The sequence below is a fragment of the Microcaecilia unicolor genome, chromosome 2 (genome assembly GCF_901765095.1).
Source record: "Microcaecilia unicolor chromosome 2, aMicUni1.1, whole genome shotgun sequence".
NCBI classification, from domain to species: domain Eukaryota; kingdom Metazoa; phylum Chordata; class Amphibia; order Gymnophiona; family Siphonopidae; genus Microcaecilia; species Microcaecilia unicolor.
The window spans coordinates 117242843-117264961 of NC_044032.1; the positions used below are offsets into that span (position 1 = coordinate 117242843).

The window sequence follows — 22119 nt, forward strand, 5'->3', positions numbered from 1 at the left end:
CTCAAACCACGGATTCAACACTCAAAATTACGGAATCTCTGTGCCCTGGAGCTACACTCCTAAACATCTGACTATGAGCAAATACCGCTATCTAGTCAACAACAGAAATCTTCGCTAAGAAAGTGACGGGGGTGTCCCGATGCGTCACAGCCCACTCCAATAGCACTGTCTATTCACAGTGGAAGCTATTAACCGACAGGAGACAATTCAAAGAAGAACCCCACCCCTCCCTATTGAACACGGTCTACTAGCAGACCAACTGGATTGCTACCAAAATGAATACCGGCAAATCACTCCTAATAATCTACTCATCATTGATCCACCTAACGCTAACCACCCCACCTGCAAAAAACAACATAATCCCCATACTACACAATAATCAAAAACTGACCAGATACTCCACACCTCACCAAACTAATAATAACCAAAACATAAGAAGAATACCAACATGTGGACATCATCATCAAAACGGAAAGAAAGGTCATAACAAACACACACTTACAAAGACACGTCAACTAACAAAAATCCACACAACACCAAACACAGAAGCCCCATACCAAACAATTCAAGTGGGTTACATCAACGCCAGATCCGTTGTAAATAAAGCAACTACAGTAACAGACTGGATTACATCAGAAAACCTTGATCTAATTTTCATCAACGAAACCTGGATCCACGATCAAAGCGACCCCATAATCCTTGACCTCTGCCCCCCCCCCCCCCCAGGATATAAAATCACTCACTGGACCAGAAAGGAAAAGAGAGGCGGAGGTATAGCGCTAATCTACCGATACCACTTCACCACCGATACCACTGCCGAGCCCCTAACAACTGAACTTGAAATTGCCTCAATTAGAATCCTCAACAAATCCCTGCTTGATTACCTGAACTGTCTTGTTTTACAGACCACCAGGTAACTGGAACGAAAGCCAGTCAAACTTCATGGACTTCATCTCAAACACTTGTGCAACCAACTCTAACATACTAGTTTTAGGAGACATCAACCTTCACCTAGAAGACCCTAACTCCACCAACGCACGCAAATGTATGGAATTCCTTCACTCATGGGATCTCAAATGGCCACACATGCAAGCAACCCACGTTAAAGGGCACACACTTGACCTCATCTCATATAAATTGTCCATAGACCAAAACCTGATAATAACAGATACTAAATGGTCAGAAACACCTTGGACCGATCACTACAAACTAAATCTATCCCTAAACTGGAGAAAAAAAGGGCTCATACCGTATACAAGAACATACAACCTACGCCACAAGAGGCCAAATAGACCTGAATACATTCTGGCAACAGATATACAACAACCAATAGACAATACAAACGGACTCCACACACTATCTTTCTGAATGGGATAAAAGATGCACAATCATATTAGATGAAATAGCACCCTTACGAACAAGAACATCATGAAGACATAATTCAATACCATGGTTCAATGACGAACTGAAAAAACTAAAAATACAAACCAGGAAGCTTGAACAATCATGGAAAAAAATAAAAGACGATCACACACTTAACGCTTGGAAGCAACACGTGGAAGGACAGTGGTCCAAGCTGAAAGAAGTAATAAACAGGGCCACAGACCTTTATGTAAGGAGGGTAAATAAAAGCAAGAGAAAAAGGAAACCGATATGGTTTTCAAAGCAAGTGGCTGAGAAAATAAAGGCTAAAGAGTTAGCGTTCCAGAAATACAAAAAATCTCAAGTAGAGGAACACGGGGAGGAATACCGGATGAAACTGAAAAAAGCCAAGAGAGAGGTACGTCTGGCGAAGGCGCAAGCGGAAGAACAAATGGCTAGAAATGTTCGGAGGGTAGACAAAAACTTCTTCAGGTATATTAGTGAAAGGAGAAAGACTAAAAAGGGGATTGTGAGACTAAAAGATACAGCAAAACGCTATGTAGAAAATGATGAAGAAAAAGCCAATTTGCTAAATAGATACTTTTGTTCTGTTTTTACTGAAGAAAATCCTGGGGAAGGACCGAGAGGGACTGGCAAAAGTACACCTGAAAATGAAGTGGATAGAGCACCGTTCACGGAAGAGAGTGTGTATGAACAACTTGGAAAGCTAAAGGTGGACAAAGCCATGGGGCCGTACGGGATCCACCCCAGAATACTGAGAGAACTCAGAGAGGTTCTGGCGGGTCCTCTTAAAGATTTGTTTAATAAATCCTTGGAGACGGGAGAGGTTTCGAGGGATTGGAGAATGGCGGAGGTGGTCCCTCTTCACAAAAGTGGTGATAGGGAAGAAGCTGGAAACTACAGGCCGGTAAGCCTCACTTCGGTTATTGGAAAAGTAATGGAAGCCATGCTGAAGGAAAGGATAGTGAATTTCCTGGAAGCCAATAAGTTGCAAGATCCGAGACAACATGGTTTAACCAAAGGGAAATCGTGCCAAACGAATCTCATTGAATTCTTTGACTGGGTGACAGGAGAATTAAATCAAGGACGTGCTATGGACGTCATCTACTTAGATTTCAGCAAGGCTTTTGACACGGTTCCCCACAGGAGGCTCTTGAATAAACTAGAAGGGCTGAAGATAGGACCCGAAGTGGTGAACTGGATTAGGAACTGGTTGACGGGCAGACGCCAGAGGGTGGTGGTGAATGGAGTTCGCTCGGAGGAGGGAAAGGTGAGTAGTGGAGTGCCTCAGGGATCGGTGCTGGGGCCCATTCTGTTCAATATATTTGTGAGTGACATTGCCGAAGGGTTACAAGGTAAAGTTTGCCTTTTTGCGGATGACACCAAGATTTGCAACAGAGTGGACACCCCGGAGGGAGTGGAAAACATGAAAAAAGATCTGAAGAAGCTGGAAAAATGGTCTAACGTTTGGCAATTAAAATTCAATGCGAAGAAATGCAAAGTGATGCACTTAGGGAGTAGAAATCCAAGGGAGGCGTATGTGTTAGGTGGGGAGAGCCTGATAGACACGGACGGGGAGAGGGATCTTGGGGTGATAGTATCTGAGGACCTGAAAGCGATGAAACAGTGCGACAAGGCGGTGGCCGTAGCAAGAAGGTTGCTAGGCTGTATAGAGAGAGGTGTGACCAGCAGAAGAAAGGAGGTTTTAATGCCCCTGTATAAGACGTTGGTGAGGCCCCACCTGGAGTATTGTGTTCAGTTTTGGAGGCCGTACCTTGCGAAGGATGTTAAAAAAATGGAAGCGGTGCAAAGAAAAGCTACGAGGATGGTATGGGAGTTGCGTTCCAAGACGTATGAAGAGAGACTTGCTGACCTGAACATGTATACTCTGGAGGAAAGGAGGAACAGGGGTGATATGATACAGACGTTCAAATATTTGAAAGGTATTAATCCGCAAACGAATCTTTTCTGGAGATGGGAAGGCGGTAGAACGAGAGGACATGAAATGAGATTGAAGGGGGGCAGACTCAGGAAAGATGTCAGGAAGTATTTCTTCACAGAGAGGGTGGTGAACGCTTGGAATGCCCTCCCGCAGGAGGTGGTGGAGATGAAAACAGTAACGGAATTCAAACATGCGTGGGACAGGCATAAAGGAATCCTGTGCAGAAGGAATGGATCCACAGAAGCTTAGCTGAAATTGGGTGGCGGGGGGAAGAGGGGTTGGTGGTTGAGAGGCTAGGATGGGGGAGGGCAGACTTATACGGGGTCTGTGCCGGAGCCAGTGATGGGAGGCGGGACTGGTGGTTGGGAGGCGGGAAATACTGCTGGACAGACTTATACGGTCGGTGCCCTGAAAAAGACAGGTACAAATCAAGGTAAGGTATACACATATGAGTTTATCGTGGGCAGACTAGATGGACCGTGCAGGTTTTTTCTGCTGTCATCTACTATGTTACTATGTTATGTTACTATGAAATACAAATACGCAATAAGACAGACCAAAAGGTCATACTATAAAACTAAAATAGGACCAGATCACAAAGACACTAAGAAACTATACCAACTTGTACATAAACTACTAGACACTACCTCAGTCACCACAACTAACTCAGAAATCCCATCGACAGACAAACTTGCCAAATACTTTAATGAAAAAATTGTAAAACTACACAACAATCTTCCTCAGAACACCATTGATATCGAAAACTTCATCAACGGCCTGGATCCTGCCTTAGGAGAATACCCAGCGGACCGAAGCTGGTCAAAATTCGCTTTCCTCACACCAGAAACAATTGCCCAAGCGATTAATAGACTCTCCAACACTCACTGTAAGTTGGAGACCTGCCCCAGCTACCTAATAAAATCTGCCCCCGATCGCTTCACAACAGACCTCACATCCCACCTGAACTTCATGCTCCAACAAGGTCTCTTCCCTAAGGAAAATGGCAGCATCCTACTCACCCCCATACCAAAAGATACAACCCCCCCCCCCCCCCCAACTGAACTCACCAATTACCGCCCAGTAGCATCTATCCCACTAGCAGTCAAACTGATGAAAAGCATGGTGACCAAACAACTCACCGATTATATACACAAATTCTCAATACTACATGAATCACAGTCAAGATTCCGCCCCCACCACAGCACCGAAACAGTACTAACCACCCTTCTGGCCAAATTCAAGCAAGAACTAACAATAGGTAAAAGCATACTCCTCCTCCAATTCGACATGTGCAGTGCATTCGACATGGTAAACCATAATATACTACTAAGACTTCTAGAATACTTTGGGATTGGTGGAAATATACTCAGTTGGATCAAAGGTTTTCTAACCACCAGAACCTACCAAGTGAAATCAAACTCAAACATATCATCACTGTGGAAAGCAGACTGCGGAGTAGCTCAAGGATCACCACGATCACTGATCCTTTTCAGCCTAATGACCCCGTTAGCCAAGTCCTTATCCACCCAAGGCCTCAACCCACACATCTATGTAGACGACATTATAATATACATTCCTTTCAAACATGATCTGACAGAAATTACCAACGAAATCAAGCTCAGCTTGAATACCATGAACTCTTGGGCAAATGCATTCCAACTAAAACTCAATACAGAAAAAACACACTGTCTCATTCTCTCATCCCATTACAATACGAACATACCCACAATCTTAGATACCCCAGATTACACCCTTCCTATCTCAGACAGCTTGAAAATCCTCGGTGTTACAATCAACCGTCACCTTATACTTGAGAGCCAAGTCAACTCTACAGCCAAGAAAATGTTCCACTCAATGTGTAAACTCAAACGCCTGAAACCATTCTTCCCGAGAGCAACATTCCACAATCTGATACAATCAATGGTATTAAGCCATGCTGACTACTGCAATGGAATCTATGTGGGCTGCAAAGAGCAACTCGTAAAGAAACTTCAAACCGCTCAAAACACAGCAGCCAGGCTTATATTTGGAAAATCGCAATACGAAAGCGCCAAACCCCTTCGAGAAAAACTGCACTGGCTCCCAATCAAAGAACGGATTGCATTCAAAATCTGCACCCTAGTCCACAAAATCATCTATTTTATTTTTTATTTTTGTTACATTTGTACCCCGTACTTTCCCACTTATGGCAGGCTCAATGCGGCTTACATTGAGCAATGGAGGGTTAAGTGACTTGCCCAGAGTCACAAGGAGCTGCCTGTGCCTGAAGTGGGAATCGAACTCAGTTCCTCAGTTCCCCAGGACCAAAGTCCACCACCCTAACCACTAGGCCACTCCTCCACTCTATGGCAAAGCCCCAGGGTATATGACTGACCTCATAGACCTACCAACCAGAAACACAATCCGATCAACACGAACATACTTAAACCTTCATTACCCTAGCTGCAAAGGACTCAAGTACAAATCAACTTACACATCCAGCTTCTCCTATATAAGCACACAATTGTGGAATGCACTACCAAAAGCCGTGAAAACAATGTACGACCACCTCAACTTCTGTAAATCACTAAAGACCAACCTGTTTGAAAAGGCATACCCTACCGACCCAACCTAAGTGCCCGAATCAGGTAATACAGCGAAACCAAAGCCCGTAATGAACAATATAACTCCTCTTCTCTACGATTCCCTAATGTGTCTGTAACACATGAATCTTATTTGACCATAGCATCACTTTGTATTTGTTTCATCACCGGAGTTGGCTAACACCTCCACGGTACTATGTAGGCCACATTGAGCCTGCAAATAGGTGGGGAAATGTGGGATACAAATGTAACAAATAAATAAGTGACTTGTTATAGACTTCCCGTTTCACCGGACAAGAGGTGGAATCACCAGCTATCCATTTCTTTAGCATGTACAATGTATTGGCATGCTCCAGAATCATTAGTGTATCTGAGAACAGATGGCATTATTTGCTATCATTCGATCACTTTTTTCCTCTTACCTCCTGGCCCAGCTTGTCAGACCCATGTTAGCCACTGGAGTCTTCGGCCTTTTTGACAGGTGCTGGAAATCTTTGAAGATGGGGAGAGTACAGTGCTTGTAAAGCCTTGGATATAGAGAGGAGAATTCTTACTGGGATCTGAAGGGGCTGAAGAAAGGCCATCTTCCCTAAAATCAAAGATCCCAAACAATCCCCTACTGATTCTTTAAGCTATAGACCCATTGCTAATCTGCCTTTTCTTGCAAAGGTTGTTGAATCTACTATCAACTCACAGCTCACTACTTTCAAATCCAAAACCAATGTTCTATACCCAAAACAAACTGGCTTTCATCAAAACCACTGCACAGAAACATCTTTATTAGTAATTCTGAACATAATTCCTTATTTTCTTGATAAATCTTGCTCTGTATTACTTCTCTCACTAGACCTGCCTGCCACATTTGACGTTACTAAACATACGATTTTACTCTCTATAGGTATCACTGACTGCCTATCAATGGTTCAAATCTTACCTTGAAAACAGACAACATACAGTTCACTCTACTGGCACTAAGACCAAACCATTTCATCCTGCCTCTGGTACACCTCAGGGTTCTATTCTGTCCCCTATACTCTTTTAATATCTTCCTAGCACTCCTTGTTACTGGCATAATCTATAGATCTAACTATGTTCGTATACACTGATGACATCCAGATTCTTTGCCCATTAACCCAGTAGATCATGATGATATCTTCTCACTTAATTTGCGCATTAATCCATTACAACTTGGCTTTCTGATAATAAACTGGTTATTAATCCAGAGAAATCCAAAATGCTTCTATTTGCTCCTACTGGTTATCCATCTTTATCCTCTTCTATACTTCTAAATGGTTTTCCTATTCATCAAGTCCAATCCATAAGCATCCTGAGATTTATATTTGACTCCTCTCTTTCATTTCAAGACCAAATCTCCAACACTCTTAATTTAAACTCTGTTTTATCAAATCCATACATGCTTTATTAACTCCCTCTGCCCCGAATATCCTATTATTGGTTATCTCCCAGCTCGACTACTGTAATTCCATTTATTTAGGCCTTTGAATCAAAGATCAACATTGTTTTCAGTTAATTCAAAATACTGCTCCATCATCTAAAGAAATTTGACCTTGTCGCTCTTTCTTTCTTAGATCCGCTCATTGGCTCCCTATTTCTCATTGAATCACCTATAAAATACTTCTATTGATATTCAAAACTCTAGTTGCTTCTGAACCTCTTTATCTCCTAAGACATCTCACCCCGTATTTACAATCAAGAACGCTTAAATCAGCACAACTTCTAGCTATTCCATCACATCGAGAGCTCTACCACGAGCACAGCAAACATACTATTTTTTTCCTTTCAAGGTGCCTAAGTTATGGAATTCTCAGCCTTTTTATTTAATACAATACATCTCATTTCCCCTTTTCAAAAAAAGAGCTTTAAATTTCCTCCTTAGATGCCTTCACCTAACTGTTCCACTGATAAAGCCACGGGTACCTGGCATTTAGACTGTTTCGTTGTATCAGGAACTGGAGGGCTTCCCATTTTTCTTGGAACATGAATTCAGCTTATTGGAATAACCTAGGGCACAATGTCAGTTCTGCTGATGGTGACCTGGAGCTGAGCCAAAAGTGGGTAATATAGGAAGACAATAATACTAAACATTCAAATAAATCTTTTACATAATGGCTGAAGAAGAGATTTTGTGTTTTGGATTGGCCAGGTCAAAGCCCCAACCTAAACTCTATTGAAATGTAGCAAGACCTGGAACAATCAATTTGGAACAATCATTTGTGGAAGCCTACACATTCCAAAATGCTGAAACAGTTCTGTCTGGAAGAATGCAAAAATTCCTCAATGGTGATATAAGAGCCTGATCAATAGTCACAGGAAATGTTTATAGTTGACATTATTGCTGCTTAAGGAGGTGCCACCGCTTAATGAATAAAGGAATCACAAATGTTATCATACAAAGATATTTATTATTGATTACACAACAAAACATATATGTTCTGTCCCCATTTGCATGGAGGCAGGGAATAGGGTTATATAATCGGACTACAAGTCCTGTAGTCTTGTAGTTTTCTGTAATAGGCTCCTTCAGAGCACATATCCAGTTTGCTCTGTCCTATGGGGCTCTTTTCTGTTGGCTTGCCTTGTTTTCTAAGCATGCTGGACAGGTAGCCCCCTTCTCTCTCCATTGGATAGGATAAGCAGCAGGGCCGGTCTTAGTAAGTGCGGGGCCCTATGCAGACCAATTTGGTGGGGCCCCATCCTAGCCCTGCCCCACTGTAGCCCCGATTAATAAATCCTGAATAAAATAGTTTTTTCTACCTTTGTTGTCTGGTGACTTTGTTTTTCTGATCATGCTGGCTCAGTATCTGATTGTGCTGCTGCTATCTGTCCTCTTAACTCTGTTTCCAGGGCTTCCTTTCCATTTATTTCTTTACTTTTCGCCTTTTTTCTTCATTTCTTGCCCTACATCCGTAAGTAAAAGCTGGGTCCTCCGCAGACTTGACTGTCCAGTGGATCCAGCTTCTGCTTATTTTCTATATCCATGTGCACTTTTTCTCCTCTCTTCCTTTTCCCTCACCTCATCTCCTTCCTCACTCTTCCCTCGCCTCCATCCATGTCCAGCATTTCTTCTCTCTCCTCCATCCACCCATGTCCAGCGACCTTCATGTCCCCCCTGCCATCCATCTATGTCCAGCAACCCCCCCTGTCCACTCTGCCCTCCCCTGCCATCCACCTATGTCCAGAAACCACCCTCCCCTGCCATCCACCCATGTCCAGCGACCCTCCTGTCCTCCCTTGCCATCCACCTATGTCCAGAAACCCCCCTCCCCTCCATCCACCCATGTCCAGCAACCCTCCTGTCCCCCCTGCCCTCCCCTGCCAACTGCCATCCACCTATGTCTAGAAACCCCCCTTCCCTCCATCCACCCATGTCCAGCGACCCTCCTGTCCTCCCTTGCCATCCACCTATGTCCAGAAACCCCCCTCCCCTCCATCCACCCATGTCCAGCAACCCTCCTGTCCCTCCCCTGCCCTCCCCTGCCAACTGCCATCCACCTATGTCTAGAAACCCCTTCCCTCCATCCACCCATGTCCAGCGACCCTCCTGTCCCCCCTGCCCTCCCCTGCCAACTGCCATCCACCTATGTCTAGAAACCCCCCTTCCCTCCATCCACCCATGTCCAGCGACCCTCCTGTCCTCCCTTGCCATCCACCTATGTCCAGAAACCCCCCCTCCCCTCCATCCACCCATGTCCAGCAACCCTCCTGTCCCCCCCCTGCCCTCCCCTGCCCTCCCCTGCCAACTGCCATCCACCTATGTCTAGAAACCCCCTCCCCTGCCATCCATCCATGTCCAGCGACCCTCCTGTCCTCCCTTGCCATCCACCTATGTCCAGAAACCACCCTCCCCTGCCATCCACCCATGTCCAGCGACCCTCCTGTCCTCCCTTGCCATCCACCTATGTCCAGAAACCCCCCTCCCCTCCATCCACCCATGTCCAGCAACCCTCCTGTCCCCCCTGCCCTCCCCTGCCAACTGCCATCCACCTATGTCTAGAAACCCCCTTCCCTCCATCCACCCATGTCCAGCGACCCTCCTGTCCCCCCTGCCCTCCCCTGCCAACTGCCATCCACCTATGTCTAGAAACCCCCCTTCCCTCCATCCACCCATGTCCAGCGACCCTCCTGTCCTCCCTTGCCATCCACCTATGTCCAGAAACCCCCCTCCCCTCCATCCACCCATGTCCAGCAACCCTCCTGTCCCCCCCCTGCCCTCCCCTGCCCTCCCCTGCCAACTGCCATCCACCTATGTCTAGAAACCCCCTCCCCTGCCATCCATCCATGTCCAGCGACCCTCCTGTCCTCCCTTGCCATCCACCTATGTCCTGAAACCCCCCTCCCCTCCATCCACCCATGTCCAGCGACCCCCCTGCCCTCCCCTGCCATCCACCTATGTCCAGAAACCCCCCTCCCCTGCCATCTACCCATGTCCAGCGACCCTCCTGTCCTCCCTGCCCTCCCCTGCCATCCACCTATGTCCAGAAACCCCCCTCCCCTGCCATCTACCCATGTCCAGCGACCCTCCTTTCCTCCCTGCCCTCCCCTGCCATCCACCTATGTCCAGAAACCCCCTCCCCTGCCCTCCACCCATGTCCAGCGACGCGACTCTCCTCCCTCCCCTGCTCCCCTCCCTCCAACCACCTGAGCCCCCTCCTGTCTGAGCCCCCCCCCCCCCGACCTGCCAAACGACCCTCTTCTGCCACCCGACCCGGCCGGCACCTCACCAGACCCAGCATTTAAAAAAAAATCTCCAAGTGGCGGTACGTGCCTCTGAGTAAAAGAAGAAAAAACGCTTTGCAGTTAGTCCATCGGCCGGCCTTCCCTCATGTCCCGCTTTGCGGAAGTTACATCAGAGGGCGGGACACGAGGGAAGGCCGGCTGACGGACGAACTGCGAAGCGTTTTTTCTTCTTTTACTCAGACGCACGCACCGCCGCTTGGAGATTTTTAAAAAAATGCTGGGTCAGGTGAGGTGCCGGCCGGGTCGGGTGGCAGAAGAGGGTCGTTTGGCGGGTCTGGGAGGGGAGGGGCTCAGACGGGAGGGGGGCTCAGGTGGCTGGAGGGAGGGGGAGCAGGGGAACAAGGAGAGTCGCGCGTCGTTGGACATGGGTTGAAGGCAGGCGAGCAGCGGTGGTCTGGCGGCGAGGCAGAGTTGAGGTGCGCCGCGCGGGGCCCTATGCGGCCGCCTCGGTCGCCTCTGCCTAAGACCGGCCCTGATAAGCAGCATAAAATGTATTGTACTGTTTTGGGATCTTGCCAGGTACTTGTAACCTGGATTGGCCACTGTTAAAAACAGGATGCTGGGCTTGATGGACTTTGGTCTGTCCCAGTATAGCAACACTTATGTACTTATGGGTCTCTAAATCTTAGTCTGCAGCAAGTTTCCTCAGTGAACTGAAAGTGCCAATGTTGTATTTTTGCTGCATGATCCCTTCAAGCCATTGTGACTCTATCAAGATTTTACTAGTGTAAAAGTATAAACATTACTACTAGCATATTGATGAAATCCTCCCAGCTTGTGCATGGAGAGAGAGCTGGTTGAGAACAGACTCCCCAGTGTGCAGGGCAAAAACTCTGTTGCCCAGCATTTCTGAACTGTAAGTTATTTTTCCTTGTTTGAGTACTGCATTAAAGAAGATTTTGTCTCAAGAGTTCTGAGTCTTCTCATAATGATGTTCTAAACTCTGTTTTAAACCGATTGTCAAGCCAAGTAGTACTTTTCAAGGTCAGAACAATATATTTTGATAATCCCACTGAATAAATATCTAACATATTCTTTTTCTTTTAATGGTATTTAGAGTAGGATCTATCATGTCTGGAATATAAATTGTGCGAAAATACAGAAACTTGTATCATACTGCTTTTGGATTGACCTAGCCTCTTTTTTTTTTTTTTTTTTCCAAGTTTCAGATTGAGGTTCTTTCAATTCTTCTTTTGTAAAAACATGGGATTTTTTTTTTGTTTTACTCATGTTTATTTTTCTTTTACAATTAATACTTTTACTTTGGTTTCCAGGGAGGTACAATATATTGTTCTAGAGAATGTTGCAACTATGTCCATCCAAAGAAAGGTATGTAGATCTTTTTGTTAAAAACAGGATCATGAAATGACTGGTGTACTGTGAAACTAAGCTGTGGTATGTCTGTTTTTAGGGTATGTTTGAACCCTTCCTGAAGAGTTTCTATGTAAGGTCAACAGATCCAACTATGATCAAAACACTGAAGGTATGATTTTGGATTTGTGCAACCAACATACATATTAAGTTTTTTGTTTTTCTTTCCTTTTGTGGTCATTTGTAGTCCTCCAGTCCAAGAAATTATTAGTCAACCACTGTAGAACATGTTTCTTGTTGAATCTGAAGCTGTACTGATTTTGAATGATGATAAAATCTGTCCACTAAGTTGTACTGGAGATCATGTAACAGTTTATTTTTGTTTGATATATATATAAGGTGTAGATATATTTAGATTGTGTCCCAATATGATATATTATTGTGATAAAAGAAACCTAATCTAGTTTTGGGTGCTGAATTATTTCTTGTTTGACTAGCTGAAGGGATATGTGATTGAATCCAAAGCATCTTTATTTATCAAACTTTTTTATCTTAGTGTTTTTTCTTTTATGAATTTTATGATATGTTCTTTCCTTCAGCTTGAAATTCTGACAAATTTGGCTAATGAAGCAAACATATCAACTGTGCTTCGAGAATTTCAGGTTTGTGATAAGATTCTTCATTTCTAAAATTCACATAAGAGTACATACTGAAACACCACTTGTCTTGTCAAATCTTTAGATTTAGTAGTGTTCTTGGTATATGAGGGTTTGTTGCATGGTACATTGAGGTTATACAATATATATGTTCTTTTTAAACATTATTTTGCAAATAAGATTTGTAAAAATTTACAATAGCCTTGAAATCAGAACTAAAGTTTTTTCTTTAGTTCTGATTTCAAGGCTATTCAGTTTTTCAACTGTTTCATCAGAAAATTTTAGTACAATTTAGACCACATCATGAGAGTCATCCTCATCAGAAAACCATTAATTAAGAGAAAGAAAAACTATTACTGGAAAATATGAGCAAAGGTGGCAGACATAAATTATTTTTCCAGTTATGACTCCTATATCTCTTAATTGTACTTTCTTCCTGAAACATTACTGATGCACAGGTTTGTCCTTAAGAAATTTTTCCAATTGCAAGTAGTCTAGAAAAAACAAACTTATTGGTCCCATATGTGATCAGACATTTACATGGAAGTCAAAGAAAAAAGTGGCACCCACTGCTAGGACAATGGGCATATGTATCAGTATTTCTGGAACTGAGAAAACAGCAGAGTATCTTTAAGATACCGCGGTTGCAGGCTGTCAATCTTACCAAACATTTTCTATCAGACTTTTTAAACACTGTGGTGGAAAAGCCATCTTTTCCGTAATGCACTAACACTTCATTGGCTTCTTGTCAGTTATTGTATTTGATTTAAATTCTCTGTATTGTTTATAAGACTCTTCATACGAGCTCACCTTCTTATCTTTCTTCTTTAATTATTCCTTATACTCCTAGTTGGTCTGTTCGCTCTCTTGACTCGCATTGTTTAGTGCTCCCTTCCCCAACACAGGCATGTTATGAGTCTACCAGACATTTGGCCTTCTTGGAATGTTTTCTCCCCTTTTGTAAGATCTGAACTGTCAAGAATGAGTTTCGCTCTTATGCTCATATTGGATCTGATCTAAGTCTCTCCAAAGGCTCATTTTTCTTATTAAAATTGAGACAAGTGGGATGCTTTTTTGAAATTGACAAATTCAGACTTCTAGTCCAATCGCTGATATTGTCAAAGCTAGATTATTGTAATTTAATGTTTTGGGGGAGCGCAAAGTATAAATTAAGAAAGCTTCAGTTAGTACAGAAAACAGTGATACATTTAATCTTTACTTTACAAGTATCAGACAAGATTTTGGGGTATTCTGTAAAATTACACTGGTTCCCAATAGAGGCCAGGGGTTCGTTTGCTTGTTTTTTTTTTAATGTTTTTTATTTAAGGTTTTAGATGGAGCTATTCCAGCTTATATACTGGATAATTTTCAGTTCACATTTTTACTTAGATCCGGAAGAACCATAAACAATTCTCATAAGAGCCCAGTATTTTGCTTGCAGAAGTGGCCAATCCAGGTCACAAGTACCTGGCAGAAACACAATTAGTAGCACCAATCCACGCTACCAGACCCAGGGCAAGCAGTGTCTTCCCCCATGTCCATCTCAATAACAGGCTGTGGAATTTTTCTCCAGGAACTTGTCCAAACCTTTTTTAAAACCAGATATACTAACTGCTGTTACCACATCCTCTAGCAACGAGTTCCAGAGCTTAACTATTTTTTGAGTGAAAAAATATTTCCTTTTATTTGTTTTAAAAATATTCCCATGCAATTGCATTGAGGGTCCCCTGGTTTTCGTACTTTTTAAATGAGAGAAAAACTGATTCACCTCCACCCGTTCCACTCCACTCTGGATTTAGACCTCAATTGTATCCTCAGCTGTCTCTTTTCTAAGATGAAGAGCCCTAACCTCTTTAGCCTTTCCTCATATGGGAGCAGTCCCATCCCCTCTATCATTTTGGTTGCTCTTTGAACCTTTTCTATTTCTGCTATATTTTTTTGTTTGAGATACAGCGACCTGAATTGAACACAATAGTCAAGGTGAGGTCTCACCATGGAGCGATGCACAGGCATTAAATTTTGCATTCCTCTCCTAATAATGCCTAGCATCCTGTTTGCTTTTTTAGTTGCCACCGCACACTGGGCAGAAGATTTCAGCGTATTGTCTACAATGACACATAGGTCTTTTTCTTGAGTGCTGACTACTAAAGTGGACCCTAGCATTTGATAACTATGATTCAGATTATTCTTCCCAATGTGCATCACTTTCAATTTGTCTACATTAAATTTAATCTGTCATTTGGATGCCCAGTCTTCCAGTTTCCTAAGGTCTTTCTGCAATTCTTCACATTCCGCATGAATTTTGACAAATTTGAATAGTTTTGTGTCATCTGCAAATTTAATCACCTCACTCATCATTCCGATTTCCAGATCATTCATAAATGTGTTAAATAGCACCTGTCCCAGTACAGATCCCTGCAGCACTCCTATTTTCACCCTCCTCCATGAGAAAAATTACCATTTTTCCCTACCCTCTATTTTCTGTCCAATAACAAATTCCTAATCCACAACAGAACTTTGCCTCCTATCCCACGATTTCCTATTCTCAGGAGTCTCTAATGAGAGACGCTGTCAAAAGCTTTCTGATAATCTAGATACATTACATCAACTGGCTTACCTTTATCCACATGTTCATTCACACCTTTAAAGAGATTAAACAAATTGGTGAGGCAAGACCTCCCATGGTTGAATCCATGCTGACTCTGTCCCATTAAGCCATGTTTGTCTGCTTGTTCTGTAATATTATTCTTTATAATAGTTTCCATTAGTTTGCCTGGCACTGAAGTCAGGCTTACCAGTCTGAAATTACTCGGATCACCCCTGGAACCTTTTAAAAAAATCGGTGGCACATTGGCCATCCTCCAGTCTTCAGGTACGACAGACGACTTTAACGACAGGTTACAGATCACTAGCAGCAGATCAGCAATTTTGTGTTTGAGTTCTTCTAATACCCCGAGGTGTATACCATCTGGTCCGGGTGATTTATCACTCTTTAACTTGTCAATTTGTCTTAATACATCGTCCAAGTTCACCGAGATTTCTTTCAATTTCTGTGCATCGTCACCCTTGAAAACCATTTCTGGTACAGGTAGATCTCTTACATCTTCTTCTGTAAAGATCGAAGCAAAGAATTCATTCAAATTTACTGCTATATCCTTGTCTGCCCTGAGCGCTCCTTTTTCTCTTTTCTGATTTGTTGGTCCCACAGATTTCTTTCAGGGACATATAGAGGCTTATGCAACAGCTGTCACCTCTCAACACTCTGCTCCTTGTAGTACAATGGCTGAGCTATTAAGAGAACCTGGTTGCTTTGCAGTGTGGTACAGTGGTCAGGGAACTGAAAACTAAAGACAAAGATTTCAAATGAGGCAGGGATTTTATACGTCAGATTTTCCCTTTGAATGGTGTCTCCTTCCACCATTCCCTCACCGGTCAAGGGAGCCCTTTCTTTGTTCTAGAAACTGTAGGGCTCCAAACACAAGTATAATATTTTAGTAGAGCAACTAGAGGTCTTTGCCATCCTTACAAAGCAGATCCTTAGAGGTCTCTGTATATAAGAAAATGAGGAAGCTTTTGGAGACAAACGTACATTGTCCTACATACTGTAAGCAAGATTGTAAACACATTTGTTGCTTTCACATAGTGCTGGTCAAAAGGTTAAAATTTGTTTCTTCAGTTCATATATGGCTACTGTTTGAAGACAACATTAATGTTAAAGGTATTTCTACTGGTGCATTGCAATCTGTGTAAAATTAAGGTTTGCAGGTTTGAGTATTCCTTTGCTTTAAGTGCTGTATATATAGTAAGTATCTTCTGTTTTAGTGCTTGTTTATTTTCAGCTTTATAAGTACATAAGCATCACCATGCTGGGACAGACCAAGGGTCCATCGAGCCCAGCACCCTGTCACCGACAGCGGCCAAAAGAACAAGCAATTCCATAGCGTCCCCAGATCAGTCCAGAGACTTATGGGTTATGTCCCTCCACTAGCAGGTTAGATAGAGGGAACACCGAAGTTCACCCATAAGAGGGCATGTGCAGCCAGCCTCATTTCAGTATTCTCTCTATCTAGCAGGTGAAGAGACATGCTGTGCAGCTCTGAAGTGATTTGGCTCCTATTCCGTTCCCTCTGGGGTTGTTGAGCTTGATTTGGGGTTGAGGTGCTTTGCGCACATTGGGGTTGCACCTGGTGGTGCCAGGTCCCTACCTGTCTCCCCCCACCAGCAGCAAATTTGGGGTTGAGGTGCTTTGCGCACATTGGGGTTACACCTGGTGGTGCCAGGTCCCTACCCATCTCCCCCACCAGCCTACTGCTGCTTAGAGATTCGTCTGTCTGTGTTTCTCTCCTGCCTCTTAAAAAAAAATAAATAAATAAATAAAAAAACAAAAAAACTTCACAGACACAAACACAGATCCCTGCAGGCTAAGCAGTATTTTCTCAGTCCTCAGAGTTCCAGGTTTCAGAGGTACGTGAACGCTAGGCTGGGAGCTGGTCTTAGGGCCGGTGTCGGCGTCAGAGTCCGTCAAAAGGTGTTCGCGCTGCGGGGCGCGTTGGATGGTCATATCTGTGCAGCTCTGGATTGATTGGCTCCTGGCCTGGTCCCCTGGGTCTAGTTGAGTGACGGGGGTCTGAGGTGACCCGGTTATGGGACTTGGGTGCACACCTGGTAGTGCCAGGTCCCTCCCTTCCTCCCCCTTCAACTCCTCTTCTCTGCCTGACTGGGATTTGTGGTTCTCGCTCTCCTGACTTTAAAATGAGTCTGAGGTTTCTTTTGCTCCGGCGTCCTCTCCTACCTTTAAAAAAAAAAAAATAAAATAAAATAATCTCCTCAGTCTGAGATTTGTCCAGCATGGCAAGCTCATGCCGGCTTGCAGTACCGACTGGATAGTGTGAGGACCGACTTGGCATGTGACAGCAATTCCCGAGGGGGTGAGTACTCACTATCCTATCTGCGCCAGTGGGCAGAGCAAAAGCGGCTCCCAGTGTGGGAGTCACTGGGCTGCTGCAGTTTCCCATGCTGGAGTTCCACTGTACAGCCCAACTCCATGGAGTGGTGTGCTCCTTCCCTCCCAGCTCATTTTGGGGGGCGCAGGGTCAGTTGTTTTCTTGGGTGTGCGTGCGCACGTGATGGCACCATCTTTCTTGCCACTCCACATGGCAATGCTGAAGCCCCAGTGCTCCCCTGGGCCCTGATGTGCTTGCAATTCAGGCAGTTTTATATGTAGACTTTTCAGAAATGTGACTGGGGAACTGGTGTGGATCACTCCCAGTTTCTTCAGATTGGTTATTTAAGGGCTTCTGAGAAAGGAGGCCTGGGGAGTTTTGCAGACTCCTGTGGGAGTACTCAGGTCTCCCACAGCTTTCCAGGGGTGAGGTCGGAGACCCATTAGTACCCTGCAGCTGTGCTGTGGCAGTGAGAGCCTTTAGCTGCAGCTTGGAAAGTACTGACTATCTGAAAGTCTTCTGGTAGAGATGCCTGTGCTTCATTAGGTGATTATTATTATTTTCATTTGTATAGCGTTACCAGACACACGCAGCGCTGAACATCCAACATAGAGAGAGACAATCCCTGCTCAAAAGAGCTTACAATCTAAAAATTTACAGTAAGAATATTTCTAGACCCTCCTTAATGAGGTTCATGGTGTGTGTACATCATTAATGGAAGGGACAAAGGGATCAGGATTAGGGATCGTACTGTAGGGTTTTCACTCTTTTTCTCTTCCCCTTTCTCAGAGCATGGCAGTACAGCAGTGGCGTCGTGAGGGCAGATGACACCCGGGGCGGGTCGCTGCTGCGCACCCCCCCCCCCCGGGTGCAGCGCGGCGCAACCCCCCCCCCCCCCCCCCCCCGAGAACATACCTGGAAGGTGGTGAGGGGCGGGCGGGAGAGCCAATCCGCCGAGTGCACGCCGCTGGGGGGTGTCGGCGCCTCACTGGTTCCCTGCTCTCTCTGCCCCGGAACAGGAAGTAACCACCGCCCCCCCCTTCCTACGCCACTGGTACAGTTTGTTTAGTTAGTCAGGCTTAGGGCTGTTGACTCCATGTTTCTGTGAGAAATGTTACATTTTGAGGCTAGTGCAGGCCTCTCAGGTTTCTCTCTGTTTCCATGATAATCCTGCACTCTCTGTGCTCCCCTGGTGGCATTTGGTGTGTGTGTGTATTGTTTACATCAAACTAGTTTTATTGAGGAGGGTGGCTGGCCTTTCAGCCTGAAGGTTACAGGTTCAAGGCTGGTTTTATCCAACCTGTTAGAAACTGTGGGCTCAGCTAGATTTCCAGTGGGGCATATTTTATTTCATTCTCTCTTATTGCTTGCCTGGCCAAGTAGTTCTTACATGACTGGAACAGTTTTCAGAACTCTTCAGTACTAAAGATTGCCCTTCTCTCTCTCTCTCTCTCTTTCTCTCTTTGCACACTGATACTGGCTACACCTTTGCATATTAGCCTCAGCTACCTGGTATCTGTAGCGTACCCGGTACCTCTAATTGCTTCTATGGTGTTTTTGGCATCTTTTCATGGTATGGGGTACCTACATTTCATGGGGAGTGGTCCAGGAGCTACTTCAGTGTAGAGGTAGCTTAATAGTTGTTGCAATCAGCTGAGAATAAGCACAGAACTCTAGGGCTGCTTTTCACGACCCACTGCAGCTTGCTTTTTGTAGCATGCAATGGTGCAACAGCCATATTCTGCTACATCATCTGTCTCTGGTTCTCAGCCGTACTTGTTAGCTCCAATGCACAACAGTTATAGGGCACAGTCACACCAGCCAATTCTTGTCTCTATCTGTTAGCGCTGGCTTAGGCATCAGACCACTGATGTGGCTTCCAAGTCACATTTGGCAACCTGCCTTTTGGAAGTAATCTTGGGATAGGAGAAGATCTAGGGCAGTTTGGTAAAGACCTGATGGACTTCCAAGTCTCTGAGATTGCCAGGGGATGAGTTTAAGGCTGATTTTTAATCCGCTTGGTTTTGTCATAGGTTTTGTGGGGCCAGGAAAACCACTTTCAGGGTTTCCACTTCCACTACGACAAGCCACCTGGCTGCTGGTAGAATGAGCTCTGTTTCAACTCCAGGTCAGCCTATGCCTGCTGCATCTTCCAATGCTGGAGTCTCAGTTCACTCCTCAGGCAGGACTCCTGTACTGGTTTCAGGAGGAGTGGACCAAGATGACCTCAGCTCAGATGTGTCTTAGTTTTTCTATTGCACATTTACAACCTGGATTTCACTACAGATTTTTCTTGGAGTCTACATGCAAGCTCAAACGCTGTCAGGCAGTTCTTGCCACCTTGCCAACGTTTCTTCCTTTAGGTACAGTCGAGTCTGTCCCCAGTTGCAGTTGGGGAATGGGAATTTGTTCTCTTTGTTTTGTAGTTCCAACCTGCTTCATCAGAGTCCATCGGAGGCTCGGTTGTCAGTCAATCTTCTGGAATTGCGGGCGATTCGGCTGGCACTGCAAGCCTTTGAGACTTTGGTGCTGAACCAGTCGGTACGAGTCCTTTGTGACAATGTGACAGTGGTAGCTTATGTCAATCGCCAAGGGGGCACTCGGAACGCTCAGTGGTCAACGGAGGTGCTTGCCTTTTGCCGCTGGGCGGAAACACGGCTATTTATTTTGTCAGTGGCTCTCAGCGCGGGAGTCCTGAATGTGCAGGCGGATTTCCTCAGCCGGAACCAGTTGAATGTGGGGGAGTGGGAGCTCTCTCCAGTAGTGTTCGACCGGATCATATCTCGTTGGGGGATGCCAGTACTGGATCTAATGGCCCATTATTCCAATGCCAAAGTGCCTCGCTTTTTCAGGGTCCGAAGAAATAGTTGCGCTGTTGCAAAGGTGGCCGTAGGATCTCCTGTATGTCTTTCCTCCATGGCCCATGCTCGGTCGGGTGTTCGGCAGGATCGTGCAGCATTCAGGAGTGGTCATTCTGGTGGCTCCGGATTGGCCCAGGCGTCCTTGGTATGCAGATTTGGTGCGTCTGTTGATAGACGGCCCGTTGCAGCTGTCGGACGTTCCCGATCTTCTGATTCAGGGGTCAGTGATCATGCAGGATTCCATTCCGTTTGGTCTTACGGCTTGGCTATTGAGCGGTCGCAGCACAGACGCAGAGGGGTTTTGGAGTCAGTGATTGGGATGACGCTGCAAGCGCACAAGCAATCTGCTTCTTCGGCATACGCTAGAGTCTGGCGAACATTTGTTGCTTGGTGCTCGTCCTGAGCCATTTCGCCGGAGTCGGCTCCTCTCGAGTCCATCTTAGCCTTCTTGCATGAGGGGCTTGAGAAGGCCCTCTCTTTGAACTCTCCTAAGGTACAGGAGGCCTGTTTCCGAGGCCAGTTAGGTGGTCGATCATTGGCCGCTCATCTGGATGTGGTTCGTTTTCTCCGGGGCGTTAGTTATGTTTGATCCCCTCAGATGCCGGTGGTACCGGAATTGAACCTAGTACTGAGGGCGTTACAGTGGGCCCCATTTGAGCCTCTGAGTAAGACGTCTTTGAAGGATCTCATGTTGAAGACGGTGGTTTTGGTGGCCATGGCTTCGGCCAGAAGGGTATCAGAGCTGCAGACTCTGTCATGCAGGGATCCCTTTCTGCGTTTTTCGGAAGCTGGAGTCTTGGGTCCGTACGGTTCCGTCGTTTCTGCCGAAGGTGATTTCGTGTTTTCACCTTTAATCAGGTAGTGCATTTACCAACCTTCAAGCGGGAAGATTACCCGGAGGATTTTCGCCAGTTGCGTTGTTTGGATGTCAAAGGGCTCTTCTCGCATATTTAGAGGTTACTAATTCCTTCCGGAAGTCAGATCAGCTCTTTGTCCTGTTTGCGGGACACACAAAAGGGACAGGTAGCTTCTATGGCTACGGGAAGCGATTGGCTCTGCGTATCTTCCACGGGGAAGCCGGTTCCTCTTCAGATTTGCACGCATTCGACTAGAGCTCAGGCCACGTCCGTTGCAGAGTACCGGCTGGTGCCGTTGGACGAGATTTGTAGAGCGGCTACTTAGGCGTCTGTACACACTTTTGCTAGACATTTCCCACTTGATGTCGCGGCTTGTCGGGATGCGTTTTTCAGCGCTTCGGTGCCGTCTTCAGGGAGTATGCGGTCCCACACTTCTTGAGGACTGCTTTGGTACATCCCACAAGTCTCTGGATTGATCTGGGGATGCTATGGAAGGTAAAATTATGTCTTACCTGATAATTTTCTTTCCATTAGTCCCTCAGATCAATCCAGAGGCCCTCCCTGGGGTGCGCATTAGCTGATTCTGTATGATGTATATATGGCAGAGTTTGGTATAGTTCATGTGGTTTAGGTTCGCGTTCTTCTGTTGGTCTGGAAGTTTGGATTCAACAAGTTCTTGGAAAACAGTTGTTACTGTGAAGCAGCTGGAGGGTTTTCCTTCAGATTATTTGCTGTTTTTGAGAGGCAGGAGAGTGAACTATGGTTCAAATGTTTTCTTACTGCTTTGGTATCGTATACTGAAGTGAGACTGGCTGCACATGCCCTC

At 45.2% G+C, this 22119-nt stretch overlaps 1 protein-coding gene across 1 annotated transcript in view; it reads left to right on the forward strand.

The window, feature by feature from the left end:
• AP3B1 (adaptor related protein complex 3 subunit beta 1) overlaps positions 1–22119 on the forward strand; it is a 1191861-nt gene that overhangs the window by 325595 nt on the left and 844147 nt on the right. Inside the window, exons 10-12 of the mRNA XM_030193246.1 lie at positions 11940–11994; positions 12077–12148; positions 12576–12638. Of these exons, the coding sequence (XP_030049106.1) occupies positions 11940–11994; positions 12077–12148; positions 12576–12638 (190 nt within the window). The remainder of the gene's footprint in view (positions 1–11939; positions 11995–12076; positions 12149–12575; positions 12639–22119) is intronic.